The sequence below is a fragment of the Plecotus auritus genome (assembly GCF_963455305.1).
Source record: "Plecotus auritus genome assembly, chromosome: 5".
NCBI lineage: Eukaryota > Metazoa > Chordata > Mammalia > Chiroptera > Vespertilionidae > Plecotus > Plecotus auritus.
In genome coordinates this window covers 89,624,740-89,647,866 of record NC_137776.1, presented here as the reverse complement: position 1 = coordinate 89,647,866, position 23,127 = coordinate 89,624,740, and the positions used below count along the sequence as shown (strand labels likewise).

At 52.3% G+C, this 23,127-nt stretch overlaps 1 protein-coding gene across 3 annotated transcripts in view; it reads right to left on the bottom strand.

The window, feature by feature from the left end:
* Positions 1-22,925, bottom strand: part of DBI (diazepam binding inhibitor, acyl-CoA binding protein) — a 176,740-nt gene extending 153,815 nt beyond the window's left edge. For 2 of the 3 annotated variants that reach the window (XM_080671404.1, XM_080671403.1), the window contains exon 1: positions 15,195-15,294. Coding sequence is in view for 1 of the 3 variants with exons in the window: in XM_080671402.1 (XP_080527528.1) it covers positions 22,777-22,855 (79 nt within the window). In the remaining 2 variants the exon portion in view is untranslated. Of the gene's footprint in view, positions 1-15,194; positions 15,295-22,776 lie in introns of those variants that run through there. The other variant, XM_080671402.1, reaches the window with a different exon arrangement.
* Positions 22,926-23,127: the final 202 nt, after the last annotated feature.

The following is a 23,127-nucleotide window of genomic DNA, read 5'->3' as shown; positions in this document are numbered from 1 at the left end:
AGCCCTCTCTTCTGAGTGGCGCATGTGCCGGTGTGTGCCTGGGCTGTTCTCTGGGGTGCTTCATGGGCAGCGGGCACGTCTCAAAATTCTTTTGCCCTCCCAGTGCCCAGATCACAGCCTGCTGCTGGTGGAGACTAATCCTGGCTTTGCCCTGGCTCCCAGGTTGTTCTATTTACAGATCTGGGGGAGGAGAGTGGGAGGGGATCAAATTGCTGCTGGGTGGGCTGAGACCCAGCCTACCCACAGACCTGCCCCCGCCCCTTCCCCTCCCAAGCTTCCAGCAAAAAACCACTCAGGCCTGCAGGAGCTCCAACCACAGGTCCTAGCCCCTCTGGGTCTCTGCCAGGCTCACCCATTCCCTCCCACTTCCTGGCAGAGGCATGGCAGGGCTGTTTGTGGCTGGGAGCCACACCTGGCCCATGGGCCTGCCTGCCAGCTCCTGCCAGGTCCCAGGCAGGCCACTAATGGTGGGCAGTTCCCACACGGCCAGCCCTGCAGCCTCTTCTGCAGGGGCAGCAGACAACCCTCAGGCTGAAGTGGCTGGGTGGGCAGCAGCCACAAAGGGGTCACCGTGGGTAGGGACTGAGGGTAGCTGGCTGTGGTGCCCTGCAGCTAGATGGAGAGATGGGCTTCGGGCCAAGTGGGGTACCTCCCCCACCTCCCAAGCAGAGGCCGATGGAGCTAATATTTATGGCCCAGGCTGGCCATGGGACGGAGAGAGGATAGGGCATAGTTCTTGTCCTCATGCGGCCCACAGTTACCTTCAAACTTTGTTTTTAAATGTTATCTGATAGTAAAATTAAATTTGGGGGATACATTCCTGTTATTGCTACATTTCTGTATATGTTAAATATACTTAAAATGTATAATTTGTGCACTATAACGTGATATACAGAATAAATCAGATAGAAACAAATAGAAATGTAAAGGGATACGGCTGGAATTTAAATACACATAGAAGCTCTAAATTTTCTTAAACTCTGGGGAGTTCATGCCCATTCTGCAGACCTGTGTCCAAGGAGAGTGCCAGGCACAGGAGGAAGTTGAACAAGGTCTCCTGAGAAGAGGGCACTGGCTTCAAAAGGGGGGAACTGGGCGGGCTGGCCTGAGCTGAGCCTTGAGGGATGTGAGAAGGAACCAGGAAAAAGCACTTCTGGAAGAGGGCCTGTGGCTGGAAAGGGCAGTGCGCAGGGACCCACCAGGGCTCGACTCCCTGGGGCAAACTGGTGTGTGCCCACGCCAGCACCAGCGCCTCAGCAAAAGCCACAAGTGAAAACACAAATTCTTGCACTGACCTTTGTTTAAGCCGAAAAAGTGCAGAGTTAGAAGGAGTAATCTGAGAGGTTGAAACTCTGGTCCTATCCGATGATTTCCTCTCCTGGAGACACCACAAGTCCTCCTCTCTCTAGCCTCAGTTTTCTCATCTGTACAAAACGAATGCCTACAGCTGCCCAGCTGCCCTCAGTGGGCACAGCGAGGGCTGTCACACCGTGGCATTGCTCTGTGGCTAGAAACTTCTCAGAAGTCCTTGCCTGCTGACTCACATGCTTGTCCGCCTTCCTGCCCTCCTGTCACCTTGGGGAGGGGAGAGGTTGCTGTGTTTGCTCCATGCTGTACCCCTGGCACCCAGCACCATCCTGGCACATGGCAGGGGTTCCATGAAGGCACACATCTCTGGAACTTATAGCTTCAAAACTCACTCTATCCTTGGGGGACAGAAATCCTTTCAAAATGCAGTGTATATTTCAAAAGAAGGCAATCAGATCCTCAACCGAAAGGCAGGGACCACCCAAGCTGCAAGAGATGCTTGTGGGTCTTGTCTTCTGTTTTATAGAACCTGCTCTCAACAAGGGAGGATGCCTCTTGCCTCCCCTGCCCCCTTTCTATTGAATTTATTGGGGTGATACTGCTTACCAAAATTATGCAGGTTTGAGGTGCACAATTCTATAATATATCATCTGTACACTGTATTGTGTGTTCACTACCCCAAGTCAAGTCTCCTTCCATCACCAAGCCGACTTGCCTCTTAAAATCTCCCCTCTCCCCACCCAAGTCCTGATAATTTGCTGTGAACAAGAAATACAGACAACATACCATTGAGAAAGTATAAAGACAACCCACAGAATGGGAGAAAAATTAGGCAAATCATGTATCTGATAAGGGATTTGTTTCTAAATAGATAAAGAACTCTTACAACTAAATATTTAAAAGACAGCCCTGGCTAGGTAGCTCAGTTGGTTGGAGTGCTGTTCTGATACAACTTAGGTTTTGGGTTCAATCCCCCGGAAGGGCACACACAGGATGCATGGATGGGTGTAACAACATACAGTGTTTCTCTCTCTCTCTCTCAATCAATGAATAAAAATTAAAAGAAAGCCTTGCCTCGATGGCTCAGTAGTTGAGTATCGATCTATGAACCAGGACAGGAGGTCACAGTTCGATTCTTGGTCAGGGCATATGCCCGGGTTGTGGGCTCAATCCCTGGTCATGAAGGAGGCAGCCATTCAATGATTCTCTCTCATCATTGTTTCTATCTCTCTCTCCCTCTCCCTTCCTCTCTGAAATCAATAAAGATTTTTTAAAAATTAAACAGAAAGAGCCAAAACCGGTTTGGCTCAGTGGATAGAGCGTCAGCCTGCGGACTGAAAGGTCCCGGGTTTGATTCTGGTCAAGGGCATGTAACTTGGTTGCGGGCACATCCCCAGTAGGAGGTGTGCAAGAGGCAGCTGATCGATGTTTCTCTCTCATTGATGTTTCTGACTATCTATTCCTCTTCCTTCCTCTCTGTAAAAAATCAATAAAATATATTTTTAAAAAAATTAAACAGAAAGAGGTAAATATTAAAAGGACAAATAACCTATATAAAAAGGGGCAAAGGACTTGAATAGACACTTTTCCAAAGAAGACATACAAATTGGCAAAAGCACATGAAAAGATGCAAATTAAAACCATGTGGCATCAGTTCACACCTATTAAGATGCTATAATCAAAAAGATAAATAATAACAAGCTTTGGTAAGGATGTAGAGAAGTCAAAACCTGCATCCACTGGGAATGCCAAATGGTGCAGCAACTGTGGAAAAGGGTCTGGCAGTGCCTCAAGGGTTAAACAAAGTTTCTATGTGGCCCAGCAATTCCGCTCCCAGGTATATACCCAAGAGAAATAAAAACATATTTCTACACTAAAATGTGAACATCAACATTCTTAGTAGCATATTCATAATCCCCCAAACATGCTTTGAGTGAGAGCTTCAGGACTCTTCATGAGCTTATTGTGTAGATTTTGGACATTCATCTTGGTGGTTCTATGATCTTCCAAAGTTATTTCCTAGCTGTTTTCCGCATATTTGAGGCCTCTAAGCCCCATGACCTTCAGAAAAGTGAGGCTCACATAATCAACACTATTAACTGTTGTTGTAGGGGAGGTGGTACAATAGGCTAAGCAGGCCCCTCAGCTTCTGAATGGGCCCTGCAGCTTTTGCTCACACAGCTACTTCTCTGTACTTCACCTCACGCAAGCAGATAGCCTTGCCAGGGTTACATGGAGCGGCTCGCAGAGAAGTGTGCTGAGGTCTGAGGCCAACCCACCCAGCTCCCGGGTGGGTCAGCCAACAAGGCAGATGCGGTCTGGTAAGAGGGTGGGGGGAGGTTATCATTTGCCAATTACCCAAGTGACTGAGGGTTTACAGGGCACACAGCTGCAAAGCTGCTAGGGGGGGCCTTGGGTCTGAGTCATTCCCCTTTCCCCACCCAACTCATCTCGTCTTTAATTAGACAGAGAATCAGCCCAAGAGCCAGCCGGCTTCCCACAACGCAGCCACGGAGTGTGGGCTCAGGAAACTCAGGACGTGCTGGATTTACTCCGCAGCAGGCGCCTTTGGAAACAGCAACACAGGCCAGCAAGACACAGGCTGGGAGGCAGCGGGGTCGAAGTGCAGCCTACACTTACAAGCCAGTGGCCTCACCAAGTCACATTACCCCTCTGAGCCTCGGTTTCCTCATCTGTACAAGCGAGTGCTATTGCTGTAATGAGCTATAGTAACGATTTTATGAGATAAGCCAAGTGCCACGGTCTGAGCCTATTAAGTTCACTCATTTTCATTTTGTTCCTCTCTATCTAGAATTTTTAAAAACCTCTTGTCTGTGTAAAGCAGAAATAGATGCTCCTAAATCAATACATGATGTTCCCTGCTGAATGGAAAAACTGGCTCTAAAATTTTCTAAAAATGTGCGCTGAGGTAATGGCCTGGAGGTTCGCACACATTTCCCACCAGGGCAATTGAAGAAATTGACTTGCTGCCATTTGCGACTCAGGGAGTGGAAAGGGAGGGGCGGTGGGACAGGTGGGGGTGATAGTAGGGAGAGGCTAGCAGTCAGGGGCAGAGCACCAGGGTGCTTTGGGGTTTGGCCATGGGCCCCATGAACCCTCTGGGGCAGCTAGTCCCAACATCTGGCTCCTTGCCAAGACGGCCTTCATGCCATGGGGGTCTCCAGGCCACCCGTCCTTGCCAGGAACCCCAGCTCCTGGGCCAAACCCATGCCAGCTGCCTCTCTGCCTCCACCCCTTTGAGAGCAGCCCCTTTCCCGCTGACAGTATTTCATTCTTTCCTGTCTGCCCCCTCCCTGGACTCCAAGCTCCACCAGGGAGGGATGAAGTTAAACTCCCTGGGCACCTCCCCACCCCCCGTGCTTGGCCCAGTGTCTGGCACGCGTTAGGTCAAACTTGAGCCTCACTGGAGCCACCGGGAGGGCTTGTTAAAATGGTTGTGGGCTCCATCCCCAGAATCTCTGGTGCTGCTGGTCCCAGGACCACACTCTGAAAACCACTGCAGTAGATGCTCAATGAAGGTCTGTGCAAGGTGTGAATGAATGAAATCACTTGCAAGAACCACTCCACATCGACCTTTTCCTGGGTTCTCACACTCAGGCTCCTCCTAAAGCCCTCCTGACCCCCAGGACCCGGCAGCAGTGCTCTCTCCCTGTGCTCCTCCAGGTCCTGAGGGTCAGAGCTGGGTCTCTGTGGTGAGGAGAAGGCAGTCAGGACCATGGCAGCCTTGTCGCTGAGCCAATGAGGCCAATGCCACAGGGACACTCCCATAGCCCCCTCCACTCCTGTGCGGTGGGACAGGTGGGGGTGATAGTAGGGACCCACTGCGGGCTGAGGGAGAACAGAGGAGTGGTATGAGGAGACATCATAGATCCTGGGGACCCCAATACCCCAACTAGGGAGATCTTCACTGAAGACCGAGTTTCCCAGATGACCAAGAATTCAGATGGCTTTACTCTACAAGCAGGACTCTCTCACTACCGACGGCGGGGCCTGGAAGAGCTGCTCACTGGAGCAAGTCATCACCAGCCACTGCCAGCAGAGGCAGGAGGGAGGCCAGAGCTGGCTGGGAAAGGGAAGGAGAAAGGCCCAGTGGTCAGCTCCAAGGCCAGGGGCTACAGGCAGTGAAGATGCTTTAGGCCCATGGTCCCCATGCTGCACAACCCAGGGGCACCATTTACACTGTAGTCCCTGTGAACAGTACCTCCGGGTCTGTGCAGAGCACAGCCTGTGCAGTTTTAGGCAATAGTTGGTCCTGATAATCCTCATCTGAAACATTCCTCATTCATTATTCCCTGTAGACCTACTGGGTACCCCGCATGGAGCAAGGCACTAGGGCAAAGGCTGGAGACACACTGCAGCAAGGATTGAAGTGCTTGATTGATGGCACGCCCAGCACTGTGGGAGCCAGTGTGGAGCAGCTGACCTCCACCCAGTGAGGTCAGGGAGCTGGCATGCGGGGGTGGCAGCCCGCTCTTTGTGGGCTGGTTAATGCAGCCAGGCTGGAGGCTAGCAGGCGGGCAACTGAAGCTGCAGCCTCAATGCCTGGGTGGGTGGCTTCTTGCTTTCCAGGGACACTTGGAGCCGCAAACCCTGGGACCAGATAGGTGCTGTGGGCTGTGGCTGCCCCACCCGCTCCCCTAGCCATGGCGCAGGTTTGCAGAAACAGGGCTAGAAGCTCTGCTCCCTGAAGGGGAGGGGTGGGTGCAGGGAAAGGGGCAGAGGCAGCCAAGCCACATGGGGGCAGCTCCAGGGGCTTCTGCCAAGGAGCTCAGCTGCCTCACGTGGTCTGACTCCAGCTTGGGGATGCATGCTGCCCTGCTTTGCCCAGGTGATGGGCCACCTTTTCCAGGAAGCCTCTGAGGCTCAGTGGCCTCTGGACTCCTAGGGTCTGGAAGTCAGCCTCTAGTCTAACTGGGTGGGGAGGGTCATGCAACTACTTCACACTCGACCAGCTCTGCTATGCGCCAGCTCCACGCACAACTCTGACCTCTGCAGGAGTCCCTGGGACCAGCTCTGCCATGCGCTAGCTCCACGCACAGCCGACCTCTGCAGGAGTCCCCCCCAGGACCAGCTCTGCCATGCGCCAGCTCCACGCACAGCTGACTTTTGCAGGAGTCCCGGGGAGTGCCTCCTGGCTTCCTCTGTGGACTCACGCTGCACTGTCACGTTACCATTGGCGATACACACTGGTTCACTTGTCTGTCACCCACCAAACTAGGGGTCACTTCTTACTCACTTCTGTGTCTCTAGCAATCAGTCGGGGCCTGGCACCAAGTGGTGCTCAATTACTGTTTGTAGCCTGAAGGACTTCCCTGCTAGACTGGCTGAGGGCAGTGTGCTGTGCGTCGGGCCTTCTCCCCAGAACCTGGCGGGGGCCCTCCCATACCCAGTGGTGATTAAGTACTGCGAGTTTCTAATCCCTACCGCAGCCTGGCAATTTAGTTGGACTTGGCCAGGCACTTCCCTGTTTGATAGACTTAATAACACGGAAGACAAATAATGCCCATATGTATTTAAACACTGCAAATAAACAGACAACACAATGGACTTACACAGCTCTGGCAGAGTGGAAAACTAAAGACACACGTGAGGCACATCAGCGGTAGCTGGGTATGTGGGTACCCGGGCGTCCAGGGAAGGAGGCTGCAGGAATGCTGGGTCAGTGGCTACCCGGCCCATGGGCTTCTGAGATGGGGGCAGGTAGCAGCCATTCGGAGGAGTCTGCCCAGTCTCCATCTGGCAGGGTGTCCAGGGGCGGGCGAGGCCCAGCTGTGGCCACTGGCAGATGGCCTCCTTGGCCTTTCCCACCAGAGTCCTGCCTGGCCCATCAGTGGCCACCACACCCAAGCGTCAGGCTCTTCCCTGCTATAGTCACAGCCCTAATCTTTTTGCCTGTCAAGTCCCTTCCTCCAACTGATAGCAGCTTAGGTCCAGAGGAAAGGCCACCTCGGTGAAGCTCTCACCTCCTTGAGGCAGGATTAATCCCTCTCCCAGGTCCCTTTCCCTTAGAGACCCCTGCCCTCGTAATCTCCATTACTCCTTCCCACATGCTAATGTTAATATTAAAATTAATATCCTTTCATATAGTAATTAACATTTCCCAGCCAGGTAAAATGACTAACAGCTCCTGTAAATCCTTCCCATTTTATGGGTCTGAAATAATCTAAGCAAAAAGCGGGCCTTTGCTATACAAATAGAAGCTGCTTTCAGGGAAGTCTCGAGTTCCCCTTCCATGTAGAAACCCTGGGCTTCCCCAGCTCTGAAGTCACCGACCCTGCAGGGGGGCAGCGGGTGAGTCACAGCCCAGAAGCCAGCAAGTGTCCGGCATGGGGCACATCGGCAGAATTCAGGAGTCACAAGAGGATAAGGTTTTGAGAGGCGAGGTCCACATGGAAAGATCCCGACTCTGGCTCTGACATGTAGAAAGCTCTCATGACTTCCATGTTGCAGATGAGAAAATTGAGGCCCAGTTAGGAATTCTTTAAGGCCACAAAGTTGGCTCTTGCCCTGGTCCCATCCAGTCCCTGCATCCAAGCTTCCTCCAGGGTGGTGAGGGCGGGCGGCTCGTGGCTGTGGTATGAGTAATAGCCATCACCTGGTCCACACGGGTCTGCTCCCTTCCCCTTGGCCATCCCTCCGCCTTGCTGAGCTGCCTGAACCCATACTTTCTAGCCCTCATTCTCAGGCTGTCTCTGCAAATCCACCCTCTATCCTAGACTCCAGACCTTGGCAGCAGGGCCCCAGGCCCTCCCCCTCCCTCTTAGGCCAAGGGGTCCAGGAGGCAAAAATGAGGCTCCACCTGAGTCCTCCTCCCACCTGGTCCCCACAGCTGACCCGAGGGGAGACAGGGTGGAAGATGCTGGTCTCAAATTGGGGCTTAAAAGCTGGATTAGAGCCACACACATCTTAATTGGTGCATTTCTACTTTCTCTGTGGGCATGGTCCCTTTCTGATGGACTCGCACAAACATTTTCCTGTTATATTTCTTGTAATACTGCCTGGAATAGTTACTTAGACATCATAAAAAAATCATTATATTTTTAAAAGGAAGGCGGAGAAGTTTCTACAAAAGAGAATACAAAAAGCTCAGCACACACACAAACACACACATATAAGCCAAACCACACACAATGCACATACGTGCAAATTTGGTCTAACAGAAAATGGCAGTTTATTACTACACCGCTTTGCAAAATAGAAGTGAGTGCATAACTTATAGGGCTTTTTACAAACATCTAGATTTTCTAATCATTCTAGAAAAATCCGGTTTGATTACTTACAGCAGCAGTTCTGTGATAAACCAACCCAGAAATGGTTACCAATAAATAAAATTTACAGTTCCCAGTGGGTCTGTCTCCACAGAAATGCATCAGAGGCATTAACGACTTTCTCTCTAACATGCCAGACCCCACATGGCTCTTACTCACCAAAGGCGCTGTGTGATAAATCCTGAGCCCTTTACTTTAACAAGTCTCCTGGCTTAAGGTTTAGATGATATTTCCCATTTTATATTGGCAAGAACTTCATTATATTTCCCTCTATGCTGCCAGTCGCAAATCAGCGGCGCCTGAATTGAGCCGTGCAGCTCAGGGCCTTGGGACTCCGAGATGACAGGGAACAGCGAGCAGGCCAGGGGCTGGTGGGGCAGGTGGGAAGGGGCTGCACACTCCCAGGGGGCCATCTGGGACCTTCCCTAATCCACTTACCCACCACAGGCTGGCACCACATCTGGCGACACAGGGGTCTGAAGCACCAGTCCTGACAACTCCACTGTGACCCAGGCCACCCAGGAACCGTGGGGATGCTCTTCTTGCCTGGATCTCCCTCTCACCTGTGGGCAGCCTGACTTTTGTTTGGAAGGCGAGGGACCTCCCAGGGGCTGAGACAGTGGGTGGCTGCCCCTCCGCCTGCACTCTGGCTCCTGGACACAGGCTGGCGCAGGAGCGGTCACTGATGATGGGTTACAGAGGGCACTGCACAGCGTTTTGGCTCCACACTTCCTGTTCGGGGAGGAAACCTCACTGATGATAAGTAAGGGCTCAGACTCAAGTCTGTTTGCTCCAGGAACTAAAGAAGGAGAGCCAGCAGAACCCAGGACACATAAAATGAATGAATGTCCTCCAAGCAGGGCAGACTGCCTCACCATAGAGTGTGTGTGTGTGTGTGTGTGTGTGTGTGTGTGTGTGAGAGAGAGAGAGAGAGAGAGAGAGAGAGAGAGAGAGAGAGAGAGAGAGAGAAGGTGCTTTTACACTTTGGGATACAAAGCCAAACATAATGGCTATAGAAAGTGGCAATTTACAAATTGCTGAGGAGGTAATTTATTGCAATCACTGTGGCTATCACAGGCTTAGTGATAATTCTCTCCACATTTTTGTGCCAACAAAGGCTTCCTGGCTGTCTTTCCTTGCTGGTCACCGCGATGGTGGGGAGAGGAGAGACAGACAGGCCAGCACTGTCCCGGGGCAGAGCGGGCTGGGGCGCCTGCCTGCTGCTAAGGGCTTTCCCACTGGACTGGAGGCCACGCCCACAGCACAGGGAGGTCAGCGGTTTGGAGGCTTCTCTATCATTAACGCAAATTATGCCAACTTCAGTCTTAGGACAAGTATTCGATTGTTTTCAACTTGTTTGAAAACTGGTGATCTTGGAAAATTGTAGCTCTGAGTAACCTTGGGCATTTGATAACCAGAATATACACCACAGGCTCACACAGGTTTACTCTGTCATTAACAGAACAGGGCCTGCATGGTTGACTGCTGTGGCCAGGGTCGCTCTTCTGCTGGACAGAAGCCTCCTGTGGGCTGAGATGATTCCCGGGAGTCCAGCGCTGTCCTACATGCAGACTGATGCCGCCTTAGCTCATCTTCCACCCTCTCCTCCGGTCCCTGCCGCTCCCCACTTCTGCCAACACTGCTACATCTGGGCATCCTCCTGGCCATCCAAATCCCCCTGTCCTGAAGGGCCTTGGGCAGGTAGGTGCTTCCCAGCCCCCACCGCCCCACAACAGCTCTCCAGATCTGAAGTCAGAGAAGCAGCTGTGTTCATTGGTGGATCTAGTAAGACAGACCTGAGTATGAATTCGGGTTCGGCCATGTACCAGCCCTGAGACTTGGGCAGGTTACTCCTTCTCTGTCAGGATGATTAAGTAAAACAGTGAACTTGAAAGCCCCCAAAGCCACACCTTAGAACTCTCTTGTTTTCACAGTTGCTGTGCTCTGCTCTGAGCATGCTCACATTTCAGCTTCCCAATTAGACTCTAAGCTCCAGGAGCGCAGGGACCTGAGTGCCCGCCACACCTGTCTGCACAGTCCTGCACAGTGTGCTCTGCTCACTGGGGGTCTGTTGATGCCCGCTGGGCCCACAGGCTCAGGCAGTGAACACGGACACTCTGCTCTTATCAAAGCTCGGGGGGTCTGAGGCCCTTGGAGAACCGTCCTGTCAGGAGCCATGCTTCCTCTGAAAGCAAACCCTCCAGGTGGTGGGCAGGAGCTCCGAGAGCATCCCCACGGTTCCTGGGGTCATCCAGGTCAGCTGCGATCTGTCCCTGGGGTTCTCACTAAGCCTTTAGCTGTGCTCTGAGCTCCCCCCAATCCTGGGAACCCCATTCCCCTCCCATAGACAGCCAGGCCAGATCAGAATGTTCAAGAAGAGTTGTAGAAGCTATGGGAGGAGAGAAAGCAACTATGCTAGAACTCATAAGAGCAGAGCGTGCTCAGGCCTCCAACCTCTAGCCTCCAACCTCCCAATCCTGGGAGGCCAGAGGGCGGGGGGGAAGCACCCCAACGCCCCTTACCATCCCGGCTGCCCAGGCTGGCACTGTCCTGTTCCTTCCCTTCCAGTGCCAGGTGCCACATATTTTGGCCATTCTGGAGCCATCTCCATGAACCAGCACAGAGGGCCACGTCTTGCCTCCTGCGCTGCTCAGCCCCACCCAGGCTGCAGTTGATTTGCTGGAAATGGTGACGGACCCCCACCCCACTCGGTGCGTCCAATGCACAACGACTGACCCATGTGCAGGCCTGGTCATCCAGAAAGCCTCGGTACAGGCCCTCGGCCACCACAAACATCGGATGCTATGGCAACAGGAAGGACCATCCCATCAGATGCCAGCACACCATCTTTGGGATTTGCTGTCTACACAGAAACTGGGCGTCCACTCCACCCGGGAAGCTTAGTGGGCACATTCGCCAGTCCCTACATTCACCTGTGACTGACTTTATAATCTTGAGGTTATTTTTTAGTTTAATCTGATCTGATAGTGTCAGGAGGCTTAAGAAATGCACTGTTTGCTTAGATCCTACCTGGCTCTCATGAAGCGGAAAAGGGAGACAAGAATAAGCTGCTGCGTGATTGCAGGACAATTAGTGTCACCTCTTGCATGATCTGCCAGGTGACAATGGTGATTTATGAGGACAGACTGATTGGGAAGAGTTGAGCCCTGGGTTGAAGTGACAATTCAGGTCTCGCATAAATCACCCGTCACCAATGGAGCCCTGAGAGCAGGTGGGGGTCAATAGCTCCAGCTCAGCAGGGAGCTGTCTCTGGTTGTGAATCCTGGCTTGCATCAGCTGGGGACCTGGGAAATACAGTTCCCTCACTTGTATTTAGAAAAAAGTGGGGGGAGTGGGTTTTTCACAGGGTCATAAATGACAACCGACACTCATCCTGCCAGAAGTGGGACTCAGTCAGCTCTTGGGGCTCAGTAGATGTTTGTTGAATGAATAAATGATGAGACAGAATTTGGACAAGGATATATAGTTAGTGGTTAGGAGTCGAAAGTTTAGGGTCTAAAGAATGGATTGGAGTTCCGTGTGTTCTCGGGAAAGTTAAATAGTTGGGAGAACATTATCTATGTCTTAAGAATCGGAAGATTCGAATGTGCTCAAACATATAGCATGCTTGGCCCAGGGCCTGGCACATGGGAAGCTGAGTGTTCAGTGATGATGGAGATTTATCACTTCAGGAGTGATGGAAGTGGTACCGTGGCTCCTGCAGGAGAGTGCATGACGAGGATGTGAAGGGCTGACATGCAGAGGCCTCAGATTGGGAGGAGGTCAAGTTGGACATGAAGGTGGGCCCTGCTGTAGCAGGAAGTGTGACTTCTGTCGCTGAACCTTTGAGAACCACTGTCTCTGGTTTTGAATCCTGGCTCGAATCCTCCTGAACAGGGTTGGCGAGGGCAGAGTGTGTGGGGGAAAAAGAGGCACTCACCTCTCCAAACCCCAAGAGGGAGGAAAAGAGCCAGCTTGGCCTTAGGCTCTTAAAACTACTTAAACTGGCAAGCATCTCTGTTTTAAATCGAGGCCCATTCCTGGTGCAGATGCTGGAAAGCAATTTCGTGGAGTGCTCAACCTATGCGGCTCAGCCTGCCCCGCCCAGGAAGACCCGGCCACGGTGCTTGGTAGGGAGGGCAGAAGAGGTGGATCCAGCCTCAGGTCGGGCCCAGGGAGCCTGGATGTTACTGCACAGCCTGTTCTGCTACCCCAGCCTACCTGAACACCACCCCAGCCTGCTGAGGTTCTAGGAGGCAGGCTTCTCCCTGATGAGGTTCTAGGAGCCTAGGCCTGGACATTGAACAGGGAGTCCTGAGGCTGGGCCTGAGGCCAGCTTTGCAACAGAGAAGGGGGCAATGGAGGCCATTCTCTGGGCCTTAGTTACCTTCTCTAGTGAACTGAGGGGTTCAGACTAGGAGAGTGATGAGTCTGGAAGGTCCTCGGGGAGGGGGAGGGAGAAAGGGGGAAGTATCTGATATTGCACTCCTAAACTCATTGCCCTTCACATAATTAATCCCCCAGGAAGGCAATATTGTACCCTATTTATAGGAATATCAGGTGCAAAGCCCTTAGCTAGGTTTTACAGATAAAGAAACAAGTTCAGAGCTGAGGACTGCCAAGGTCATCACAGGGCAAAGAGCTGTGGGGATTCAGACTTGGGTCCATCTGATCCCAACGCCAGGAGCCCTTCCCTACAGTCAGTTCAGCCACTTCACCCCTCTACCACCGAGGTGAGCAGCTGTGGACTTTAGTCATTCACTTTCACTTTTTAACTACCTAGAGCCCTGTCCAATAATTGATAAACCCAAGGAGGGAAGAGCAATGGGGCAAGGACGGCTAACATGGACAGGAGAGGAATCCACATGTTTGGCATCTCCAGGCTGGAGAAGTGGTCCCAGTGTGACCAGGCCAGGTCCTGGGGAGCCCAGCACTCATGGCTCTGAGGCCACTGTCCACCATTTGATTCCTCCTTCAGGAAACCTTCTCTACCAGTGGCACCCCCCGCCCCACTAAGTCAACTCATCCATCAGATACTGACTAAGCATATGCTTCATCCCAGCCCCTCGTCAGGCCACTGGGTGTAGAGATGGGCATAGAGATCAGTAAAACAGGTCCCAGCTCCCTGGGTGACCTTGGCTGGGTATGAGGCTGGGGATGCACCCTGCTGATTGGGATTCCCTTGGCTGGGGTGGGACCAAGCATCTGTATTTTTTAAAGATATTTTTATTGATTTCAGAGAGGAAGGGAGAGGGAGAGAGAGATAGGAACATCAATGATGAGAGAGAATCATTGATTTGCTGCCTCCTGCATGTCCCACACTGGGGATCAAGCCCATTACCTGGGCATATGCCCTGACCAGGAATTGAACCGTGACCTCCTGGTTCACAGGTCGATGCCCAACCACTGAGCCATACTGGCCAGGCTAAGCGTCTGTACTTTTAACAAACCTTGCAGGTGACTGAGGGACACACCCAGGTGGGAAATTTGGTCTTGTGAAAACTCTGGCCTCCAGCACTTGCATCGTTTGGGCTGCCACAATCCTAACAACATGCCTCTTTCCCACGAGTAGGCTCCTCTGGGCTCCTATGTCGGGCTTTGTACAGTCCTCTTCTACACCTCGCTACCTGTGTACCCCTGCAAAACGCCCATGCTCTGTGAGGCTCCCGTTCCGCATCGTTAACTAGCGAATAATGGCGCCTTCCCGTCCTGAGGATGAACTGGGGCTGTGTGCAAAGCAGGCTGCCGGCACAGATAGATGCAAAATAAATGTCTACTATTAATTCTATCATCACTGCATGCATAGACAGACATGCTTCCCTGGGGGGGGGGGTGTCAGAACCCCCACTTCTGGAGCCTGTCCCGCAGGTGGCCTGGCCCCTGGGAGGCCTCTCAGTGCCCTCTGCCAGGCTCTGATCCCGCCTCTTGCCCCCTGAACAACATTCGGGGTGGGCAAAGGTAGGCTTACAGTTGTGAGTACCCGAAAGTTTACTTTAGTATTATTTATTATTGTATTGTTTGCATTACAACAGCAGACCTGCTTTCACCGACCTCTGTGTTGGCTTCGCACACGCACAAGTGCCTTCCCTTCATGAGTGCCCCAAGTTCCAACCACACCTCCGGCAGCCCACCCCAATTTCAGGGAAATGCACAGGAGAGGTAAGTGCTAGCCAAATGCTCCCGCCTCCTTCAGACCAAGGTGGGCGCCTCGGACCCGCCGCCTCCTGAGCCAGGGAGCAGCCTGGGAAGCCCTGGCGGGGAAGCCCGGCCCAGGCCCCGGTCCCCAGCCCACTGCCCCGGCCCTCCCTGAGGCCGGCGACCAGACAGCGGGAACAGGGACCGGTCACCTCGGCGGGTCGCCCCGCCAGCCCCCCAGCCCTACCACCCCCGCGGCTCGCGTCTCGGAGGAAGCAGGGCGCGCGGCGTGGGCACCCAGGACGTGGTGGGTCCAGGCGGCCGCAGTCGCCTGCGTACTTGGGGCGCTGCCGGCCTCCGCGCGGCCATGGCACAGGGGGGCAAAGGGGCAGCGCCGGGTCGCGGGCTCCGGGCAGGGCGCAACCCACGGCCTGGGGACCGTCCAGGGGACGGGTCACTCACCTCTCCCGCTCGCTGCTCCGAGCAGCCGCTGAAGGATCCGCGACGGAGGAGGTGGCCCGGCCCAGGCTCCTCCTCCTGCCCCGCGCCCCGCCCGCCTGCCCGCCAGCCCGTGGCTGCCGCTTATCCGGCTCGGCCACCTCCCAGGTGTGGGGACGGGGAATTGCCCTATCCGCGCTGACCTGCTGCCTGGGCGGCGGCGGCAACCTACGACCCTCCCCGCTCGCCCAGTGTTCGGGGCCAGTCCCGCAGCTTCCCGATTTGCCCCTGTCGCTCCCCCGTAAAGTGTGCAGAACTCCGGAACCGCCTGTTAACCAGGACGAGGGGGTCGTGGAGGCCGTGACTTCTAGACCCGCCCCCTTACTCTGAGGGACACTCAAATCCACGCTAGTTCACAGCCAGCTTTCCGTGGCTGCACAGGGGGAAGAAGCCACCGTGCCAGGTTGGCCCTGCTTCCTTCTGCGCTGGAAGCAGCAGCAGAGGCCCCTCATCAAGGCTGCACTCAGGCCTTGGTGTTCCTGCCCCATCTCTGTCCCTTGTCCACCCTTAGGGCCAATAGTCTCCGGGTGTCCAGGTGCTTGGGCCTCCGGAGCTGTGAGGCACTTTGCAGCTTGCCTCAGTCTGGACTTCAGGGACCCCAAACACCTCCTTCCCCGGCCTCCGTCCCCATGCTGAAGGCAGCACAGCAGGCAAGAGGGGGAGATCTCGTGGGCGCTTCCTAGAAGTTTGTGCCTTCATCTGATGCCCATCTCACTCAGGACTTCACATCGGGGTGCTACTGGCAGCTCTTCCTCTCCCCGCGATAACACGGCTTGGAGGGAGAAGTTGGGCACCAAGGCCAGTGCTCTGGGAGGCTCACGTGTTATCTGATCCCCGGGACTCTCTCTGGAATATTGCTGGGGGCATAGTCCACCAGCCCCTGGTAAAGACCATTCATAGTACTCCAGGAAGCAAGACTGTGCTGGAGAGATAAGCCCTAACAGGGGTTATCTGAACCCCTAAGCAGAGGCAGTGGGGCTGGGCCTCAGAGAGCACAGTGCGAAGAAGAGGCAGAGTTCTCACAGCCCTGTGGTGGGAATGCTGCTGTGAGGGGCATCTCCCCCCCCAGTTCCCCACCAAGACCCACCCATGAACATCTAGTGCTTGCCTGCCTCCATGGGTTTTCTCCTGTTTAAAATAAACCCCCTTCCCAGCCCTCTCTTCTGCCTGGCCCCAGGGCCCAGATCCTCTCCTGTCTTCTTCCGGGACCCTCCTGCCCAACCCTGCCCCAGGGCATCGCCCTCTCTGTCTTAGGGAGCCCTTTATCCATTCAACACTTAGGGAGCCCTGCAATGCCACACAATGTCCCAAGTGCTGGGGACACAGGTGCCCATTGCCTGGTCCCTGCCTTTGGATGGTGAGTTGCCTCTGCAATGAGTTGTAAAGTTTAAGAAGACAGAAACCAGTTTCTAGCCCACCGCCGCCCCGCCCCGCCTTGGTGCCCCTAGCATGGGGCCCTGCACAGAGTAGGTGTTCTCCAAATACTGGCTCTAGCTGACAGGAATCTCTGAGCATCCTTCCTGCAACTACAATGGGTGGCACAGGACATAGAACTTGGAAAACGAGTGCGAAAGTCTCCCAGCATTTTTGGAAGGATCCTTGGATCTATCCAGCATTCCTCCCAAGAGATCTGGTAGGTATCTTTGTGGGGATCCCGGGAGCTGGAGAGAGATTTGAAAGATGAACTGGCACAGGCTGTGAGAAAAGTAACCTCACAGGTGATCTGGTGGTAAATTCTTACTGGCATGTCCAGGTGGGCAGTCACACCCAGGCACAGGAAGTGTTTCTCTCACAGAATGTGAGCTCTCGCAGGGCAGGCGGTTTTTCTGTCTCATTTACTTTTGCATTCCCAGTGCCTGGCACATAAGTAGGTGCTCAGTAAATAATTGTTGAATGAATGCACTCCCAATCTCACCCTTCCTAACCTCCTTCAGCATCTCTGAGAAGCTCCCCCATGGCTCTTGCCCACCTCTGGCCTCCTCCCCTGCCTGCCCCAGAGCTGGTAGGGTGCTGGGGACTGAGGAGTGCCTAGTGTACTAGTACCTCTGATGCATGTCGGCACCGGAGTTGCTGGGTATTCTCTTTAGGGAGCCCGGGGCTGCAACCTCCTGAGATTTCCCGTCTCCTAAACAGGAGGGTAGCCTTTTGGTTAAGAGGACAGGAGCATCCGGGATGAGAATCTAGGGTCACATCCTACTCGGGTCAGAGAGAAGAGGACTGTTGTTCCCTTTCAGCTTCTCGGATTGATGCAACATTTATAGGCCGCACATCCATTTTACAAAATAAATATTCTAACTGACTATTAAAGCCTGATGGCCAGGAAAAGCAGTGTGCCATGATGTACTCTGACAGCGCTGGCTGGGAGCCAGGCCACAGGAGCCAGTCCTGCCATGGGCAGCACCCTAACCTGCACTTACCTCTCCTCTCACCCAAGCGTGGGGAGCCGCCTTCAAACGTGGGCACAGAGAGCTGCTTCCCTATGTGAGGAGGGAGTGGGGCTGCAATTTCTCCATATAAGAACTGTAGAGAATTTTTATGAGTTTATCTGAGCCAAACTGAAAATTGTCAGGAAGCAAAATCTCAATGGACTTGTTAGGGGGCAAAAATAGAATATTGGGGATTAGCTATGGTTATGGGAAATATGAATTATGTTTTGTTAACCATGATTGCCTTGTGCTGGTTAAAGAAAGGACATTCAAGCTGGTTTGGCTCAGTGGATAGAGCGTTGCACCTAAGGGTTCCAGGTTTGATTCCGGTCAAGGGCACATATCTCGGTTGCAGGCTCCTCCCTGGCCCCGGGTCCTGGTCGGAGCTCTTGTAGGAGACAGCCAATTGATGTGTTTCTCTCACATCAATATTTCTCTCTTCCACTCACTCTAAAAAAAAAAAGGACATTCTAACTTGGCTGGGAGTTGTACACCCCCAGGACCTGGGAGTTGACCTTGGACCTGGGAATGTGGTCCATTCTCATTTAAGAACTGACTATTTTCGCCCGTGGACTGAAGGGTTCCAGGTTCAATTTTGGTCATGGGCACATGCCCAGGTTGCAGGCTTAATCCCCAGTAGGGGGCGTGCAGGAGGAAACCAATCAGTGATTCTCTCTCATCATTGATGTTTCTACCTCTCTCTCCCTCTCCCTTCCTCTCTGAAAATCAATAAAAATATATATATTTTAAAAAGAACTGCCTATTATCATGGAAAGATTAACAACCTTATTGCCCAAATAATAGGGTCCCACCCCAGCCTGCATAGCCTACTTCCCCATACCCATAATCCCTACTTCCCCATGTAATCTTTGTCCTACCTATATAAGCAGTTGGCTTAGGGGTGGCCGAAGAGCAGATTTTTGTGGATAACCTTCTGCCAACAGTATTGGAATAAACGCTCATATATGATTTGACCCTGTCTCTGATTAATTGGCTCAAGTAGTGACAGGCAGCACGATTGTGTGATTACAGACAGAAAACACTCTGGAGAATGGCAGTTTTACAGCTTATTTTATACATTAGAGTCAAAGGAGGAGATGCAAGGGATTACATGAAATCCATCGCTGGTTGATTAGGGGGAGGGAGAAAGCAATGAGGGAAATCGCTGGGATTGGATGAAGAGTCAGACAGAGAGACACATACTCCTACATTGCTGGGTACAGGATGGGTAATACTTACAGCACATAGAGATGCTATGCAGGGAACAGATAGCAATGAGGAGTCTGTGGTCTCCTGTTTTGGTGTGAGGTTGTGCCCTAAGGAGTCTGGAAAAGGAGATTACTCTGACATTTCAAAGGTATGTTATCTTAGATGCAAAAAGACAATAGGCAGGCTCAGTTAAGGTCAAGACTGACCTTTGTCAAGGAAGCTACAGGCCTAGGATGTGTCCCTGCCATGGCTGGCTTTTAGTTAGAAATTTTTATTAATTTTAAAAATTTTATTGAATTTATTGGGGTGACATCTATATATATAAAAAGCCAGCAACCAGAATGCTGGAATGACAGGAATGAATAGTCACTATGATACCCACTGAGGCCAGCAAACCAGCCCGATCGGGGGCGGGGCCAGCAGGCCAACCTCCCATGGCCCCTCCCCCAAGCTGGCCCCACCCCAGATGGGCCCCCAACACCCTGATTGGCCCATGGCCCCTCCCTCAAGCCAGTTCCACCCCTGATCAGCCCCGGTGCTCTGATCAGGGGCAGAGCTGGCCGGCCAATCACCCATGGTCCCTCCCCCAGGCTGCTGGCCCCCCCCCCATCGGCCTCCCCCCACCCCATTTGGGGGCAGGGCTGGCCCGCTCACCGCCCACAGCCCCTCCCCATGGCAGCCCCATCCCCAATTGGCTTCCCCACCCCAATCGGGGGTGGGGCCAGCCTGCCAATAGCCCTCGGCCCCTCCCACCAGCTGGCCTGTCCCTGATGGTGCATTGATCAGGGCAGGCTGGCTGGCCAACCTCCCACCATCTCCTCCTCCCAGCAGACCTGGCCCTGATCCAACAATTGGAGCCAGGCTGGCCGGACCCCACCCATCATGAATTCGTCCACTGTGCCTCTAGTTGGTTAATAAAATTATATAGGCTTCAAGTGTACAATTCTCTAATACATCATCTGTATATTGTATTGTGTTACCACACAAAGTCAAATCCCCTTCCATCACCACTTATCCCCCTTTACCCTCTTCTATCTCCCCCACCCCCTTTCCTTTAGCTAGGAATTTTTATGTTGGTTATTTTAGGTCTCTGAGTTTGTAAGGCCACCATGCAGGCCTCCCCTGAGCTTGTCAGGTTCAATATGTTGCCCCTTTTTCATCCACAATTTCAAGGGGTCTTGAGGGTGATTTGGGCAAATGGAGGGTTGTCTGCCACCGTGATGACTCAGTGGGTTAAGTCACGTCAGAAACTCCCAGAGCTCAGGCATGTGAGCAATGGGCATGGCCTGTGAGGGAGGGCCACTGACTGGGGGGCAAGCTGGCACAGGTGTGCTTGGGGCCTGGGATTTAGCTACAGGCTCTGTTCTCACATGGTACCTTATTTTGAGACAGGGCACTGAGATGTACCCACCCCTACATCAATCTCCCTGCACCTGAGGTTGGTACTCTAGCTTGGCATAAGGCTGCCCGCCGTCTGATCCTTGGCTGAAATATGAACTCTCCCAAGAGGAAATGTTCTCTGAGCTCAGCGGACTGGGGAGCCATGTCTCCTATTTTGGTGGGAGGTTGTGCCCTAAGGAGTGTGGAAAATAAGATTACTATGACATTTCGGAGGTATGTTATCTTAGAAGTAACATTTTAACAGGAATTGCCAGAGACTGAGTGCACATGGAAGTCTGAGAAATGCTGGTCTACAGTACAATCTAGGAGATTTAGCTGTGGCCAGCACAAGTGTGGAGAAGGTTCTGAAGGCAGCTGCTAAAGGGCAGGGTGGGTAAAGAACTGGAGGTGGGGTGTTTTGCTCCCTGGCACATAGTAGGTATGTCAGTATAAGAAAGTCCACACCTACACAGAATTTTTATAAAAATTCATTTGAGCCACACAGAAGATATGCCTGGAAACAAGACAGGAACAGGCTGAGAAAATGCTTCCTAGAAAGACAGCTTGCAGCTGCTTTTCTGCATTTGGAACTAAGGAAGATTCCATGAAGATGGGAGACAGCGAGGCAGGGATTGGATTACAGGAGAGTTAACAAGATTAGGTGTTCTCTTGAGGGAGGTTTTGCTTGAGGGGTTTGAAAAGAAGCTTTTCAAAGGTGTGTTAACTTAGATGCAAGAACAATGGGGAGGGTTTGCTTAAGGCAAGGATAACCTTTCACTAGGGAAGTTATAAGTCTAAAGCATGACTTACCTACTTGACCTGTATGATTAGATCACTCTTTGGGGTTACTTTCTACAGAACCGCCCTCCCCTCCCCCCACCCCCTGCTTTTTTTTGGCCACAGTACTTAATAACTTTTTGTGTGAGATCAAGCGTCTTGGCTTGTGACTAGGCAATCGCTGGCCAATGGGAATGTAGGAAGCTGGCCAAGCACCTCCAGGGAGCATTGAGTGAGCCCAGGAGCAGGTCCTTCCTGTGAGTGTGGGAGCCTAGCATTGCTTTTCAGCTGGGGGAGAGTGCAAAGGCACCAACTCCAGAAGTCTGGGCCGTAGCCCCTTGCTCCCGGTGTGGTACACATGATGGCCTGGGAGGATTTTAAATTGCAAAGCCTTAGGCCCAGGCTAGACCTCCTGAATCAGAACCACATTTTAACAGGAACTGCCAGAGACTGCACATGAAAGTCTGAGAAATGCTGGTCTACAGTGCAATTGAGGAAATACCAAACTCCTTGCACACCTAGGCCAAGACAGAAAGCCAATACTGGGCCACACTCATCCTTACTGGGTTGCACTTTAATATTGCTCATACCCTTTGTTTTCTTAAAGGTCCTTGTGAGCCAAATAGACTTGTTTAATCTGCTTCTGAATTTAAAATTTTAAAAATTGATTTTACAGAGAAAGAAAAACATCAATTTGCCATTCCACTTACTTATGCATTCATTGGTTTGATTCTTGTATGTGACCTGACTGGGGATCGAACCCACAACCTTGGCGTATCGGGATGATGCTCCAACTAACTGAGCTACCCAGCCAGGCTGCTTCTGAATTTTTATAAATATGGAGTAAATGACTCTTTCCTTCACAACATTCAATGCCTGCTATGCAAAGCTTCAAGGAGAAGATAAAAGACTAGTATGCTTACTCCTTTCCAATAACTGATCTTATTTCCCTTTTTACCATGGCTACTATGATACGCAGACCCATATTCATGACTGTGTTCACCTTGTCAACTGTATTTACATTCTACTTTATTTTCCTTTGGTCCATGCTTTTTGTGTCTAGTGTATTATGAGCCTTATTGTTAAGCTTTTCATTATAAGCAACCGTAAGTTGCTTTTAGAAACAGCACATGGTTTGAGTCAGATGACTTGGCTGTGTGCTACAGCAGCAAACCCTCTCCCCTGCGTGGCCATCACCCTTTCATGGTAACGGCCAGGTCATGGCACGTCCTCTGCTGGATTTTTGTTTGGGAAGAGGATGGAGTGGTTGGGAGAAGGTTGTGTCCTGGAACTTCTATCTCGACTTAGGAGAAAAGAAAACCCAACCAGCTAGAGGTCACTTTGAGACAGGCTAATCAGCCGGGACAAGCAGAATAGGAAAACACAAATAGTTAAAGGGCCACGAAGTTTATAGCCATCTAGTAAGCCCCCAAATCCTCTCTTCCCTAACCAAGGACACTTTTGTCCTGGGCTCAGTTGCTTGAGCATAGTCCCATGCACCCAGAGGTTTCTGGTTCGATTCCTAGTTGGGGCATATGCCTGGGTTGTGGGTTTGATCCCCAATAAGGGTGTGCAGGAGGCAGCAGATCAATGTTTCTCTCTCTCCTCCTCTCCCTTCTTCTCTCTAAAATCAATAAACACATTAAAGAAAAAAAAAAAAAAAGAACCAAGGTTTCAACTTCATCAGTAACAACTTGGGGTGCTTACACTGTGTCCCGCCCAGCTTCCCTCCTGCACACCAGTACCCATCTCACCTGATCCAGAGTCCTTCGTGTTGGGGGACTCTCCACAGCCTAGGGCAGGATCCTGTTCACCAGGACCTTCAGCTGCCATCTCTCCACATGCCGCTCCTTCTGCTGCTGGGCCTGCAGCGGGGCGGCCAGCGCTCACTCAGCACAGTGTGAACTGTGGACTCAGTTGAGGCTGCTCAAGGTCAGGAGGGTCATGGCATCGCCCAGCACAGATGGGGTCAGTGGCCTCAGACTATGTACAAACAAACTGGTTCGCACACATCCCTCGAGGCCTGGGGATGTTTCAACTTGCTCAATTCTGTTTCCTGGGTCTTGGCTCCCAAGGGGAGGTGAAGGGGAGCAGCTTGTCACCCC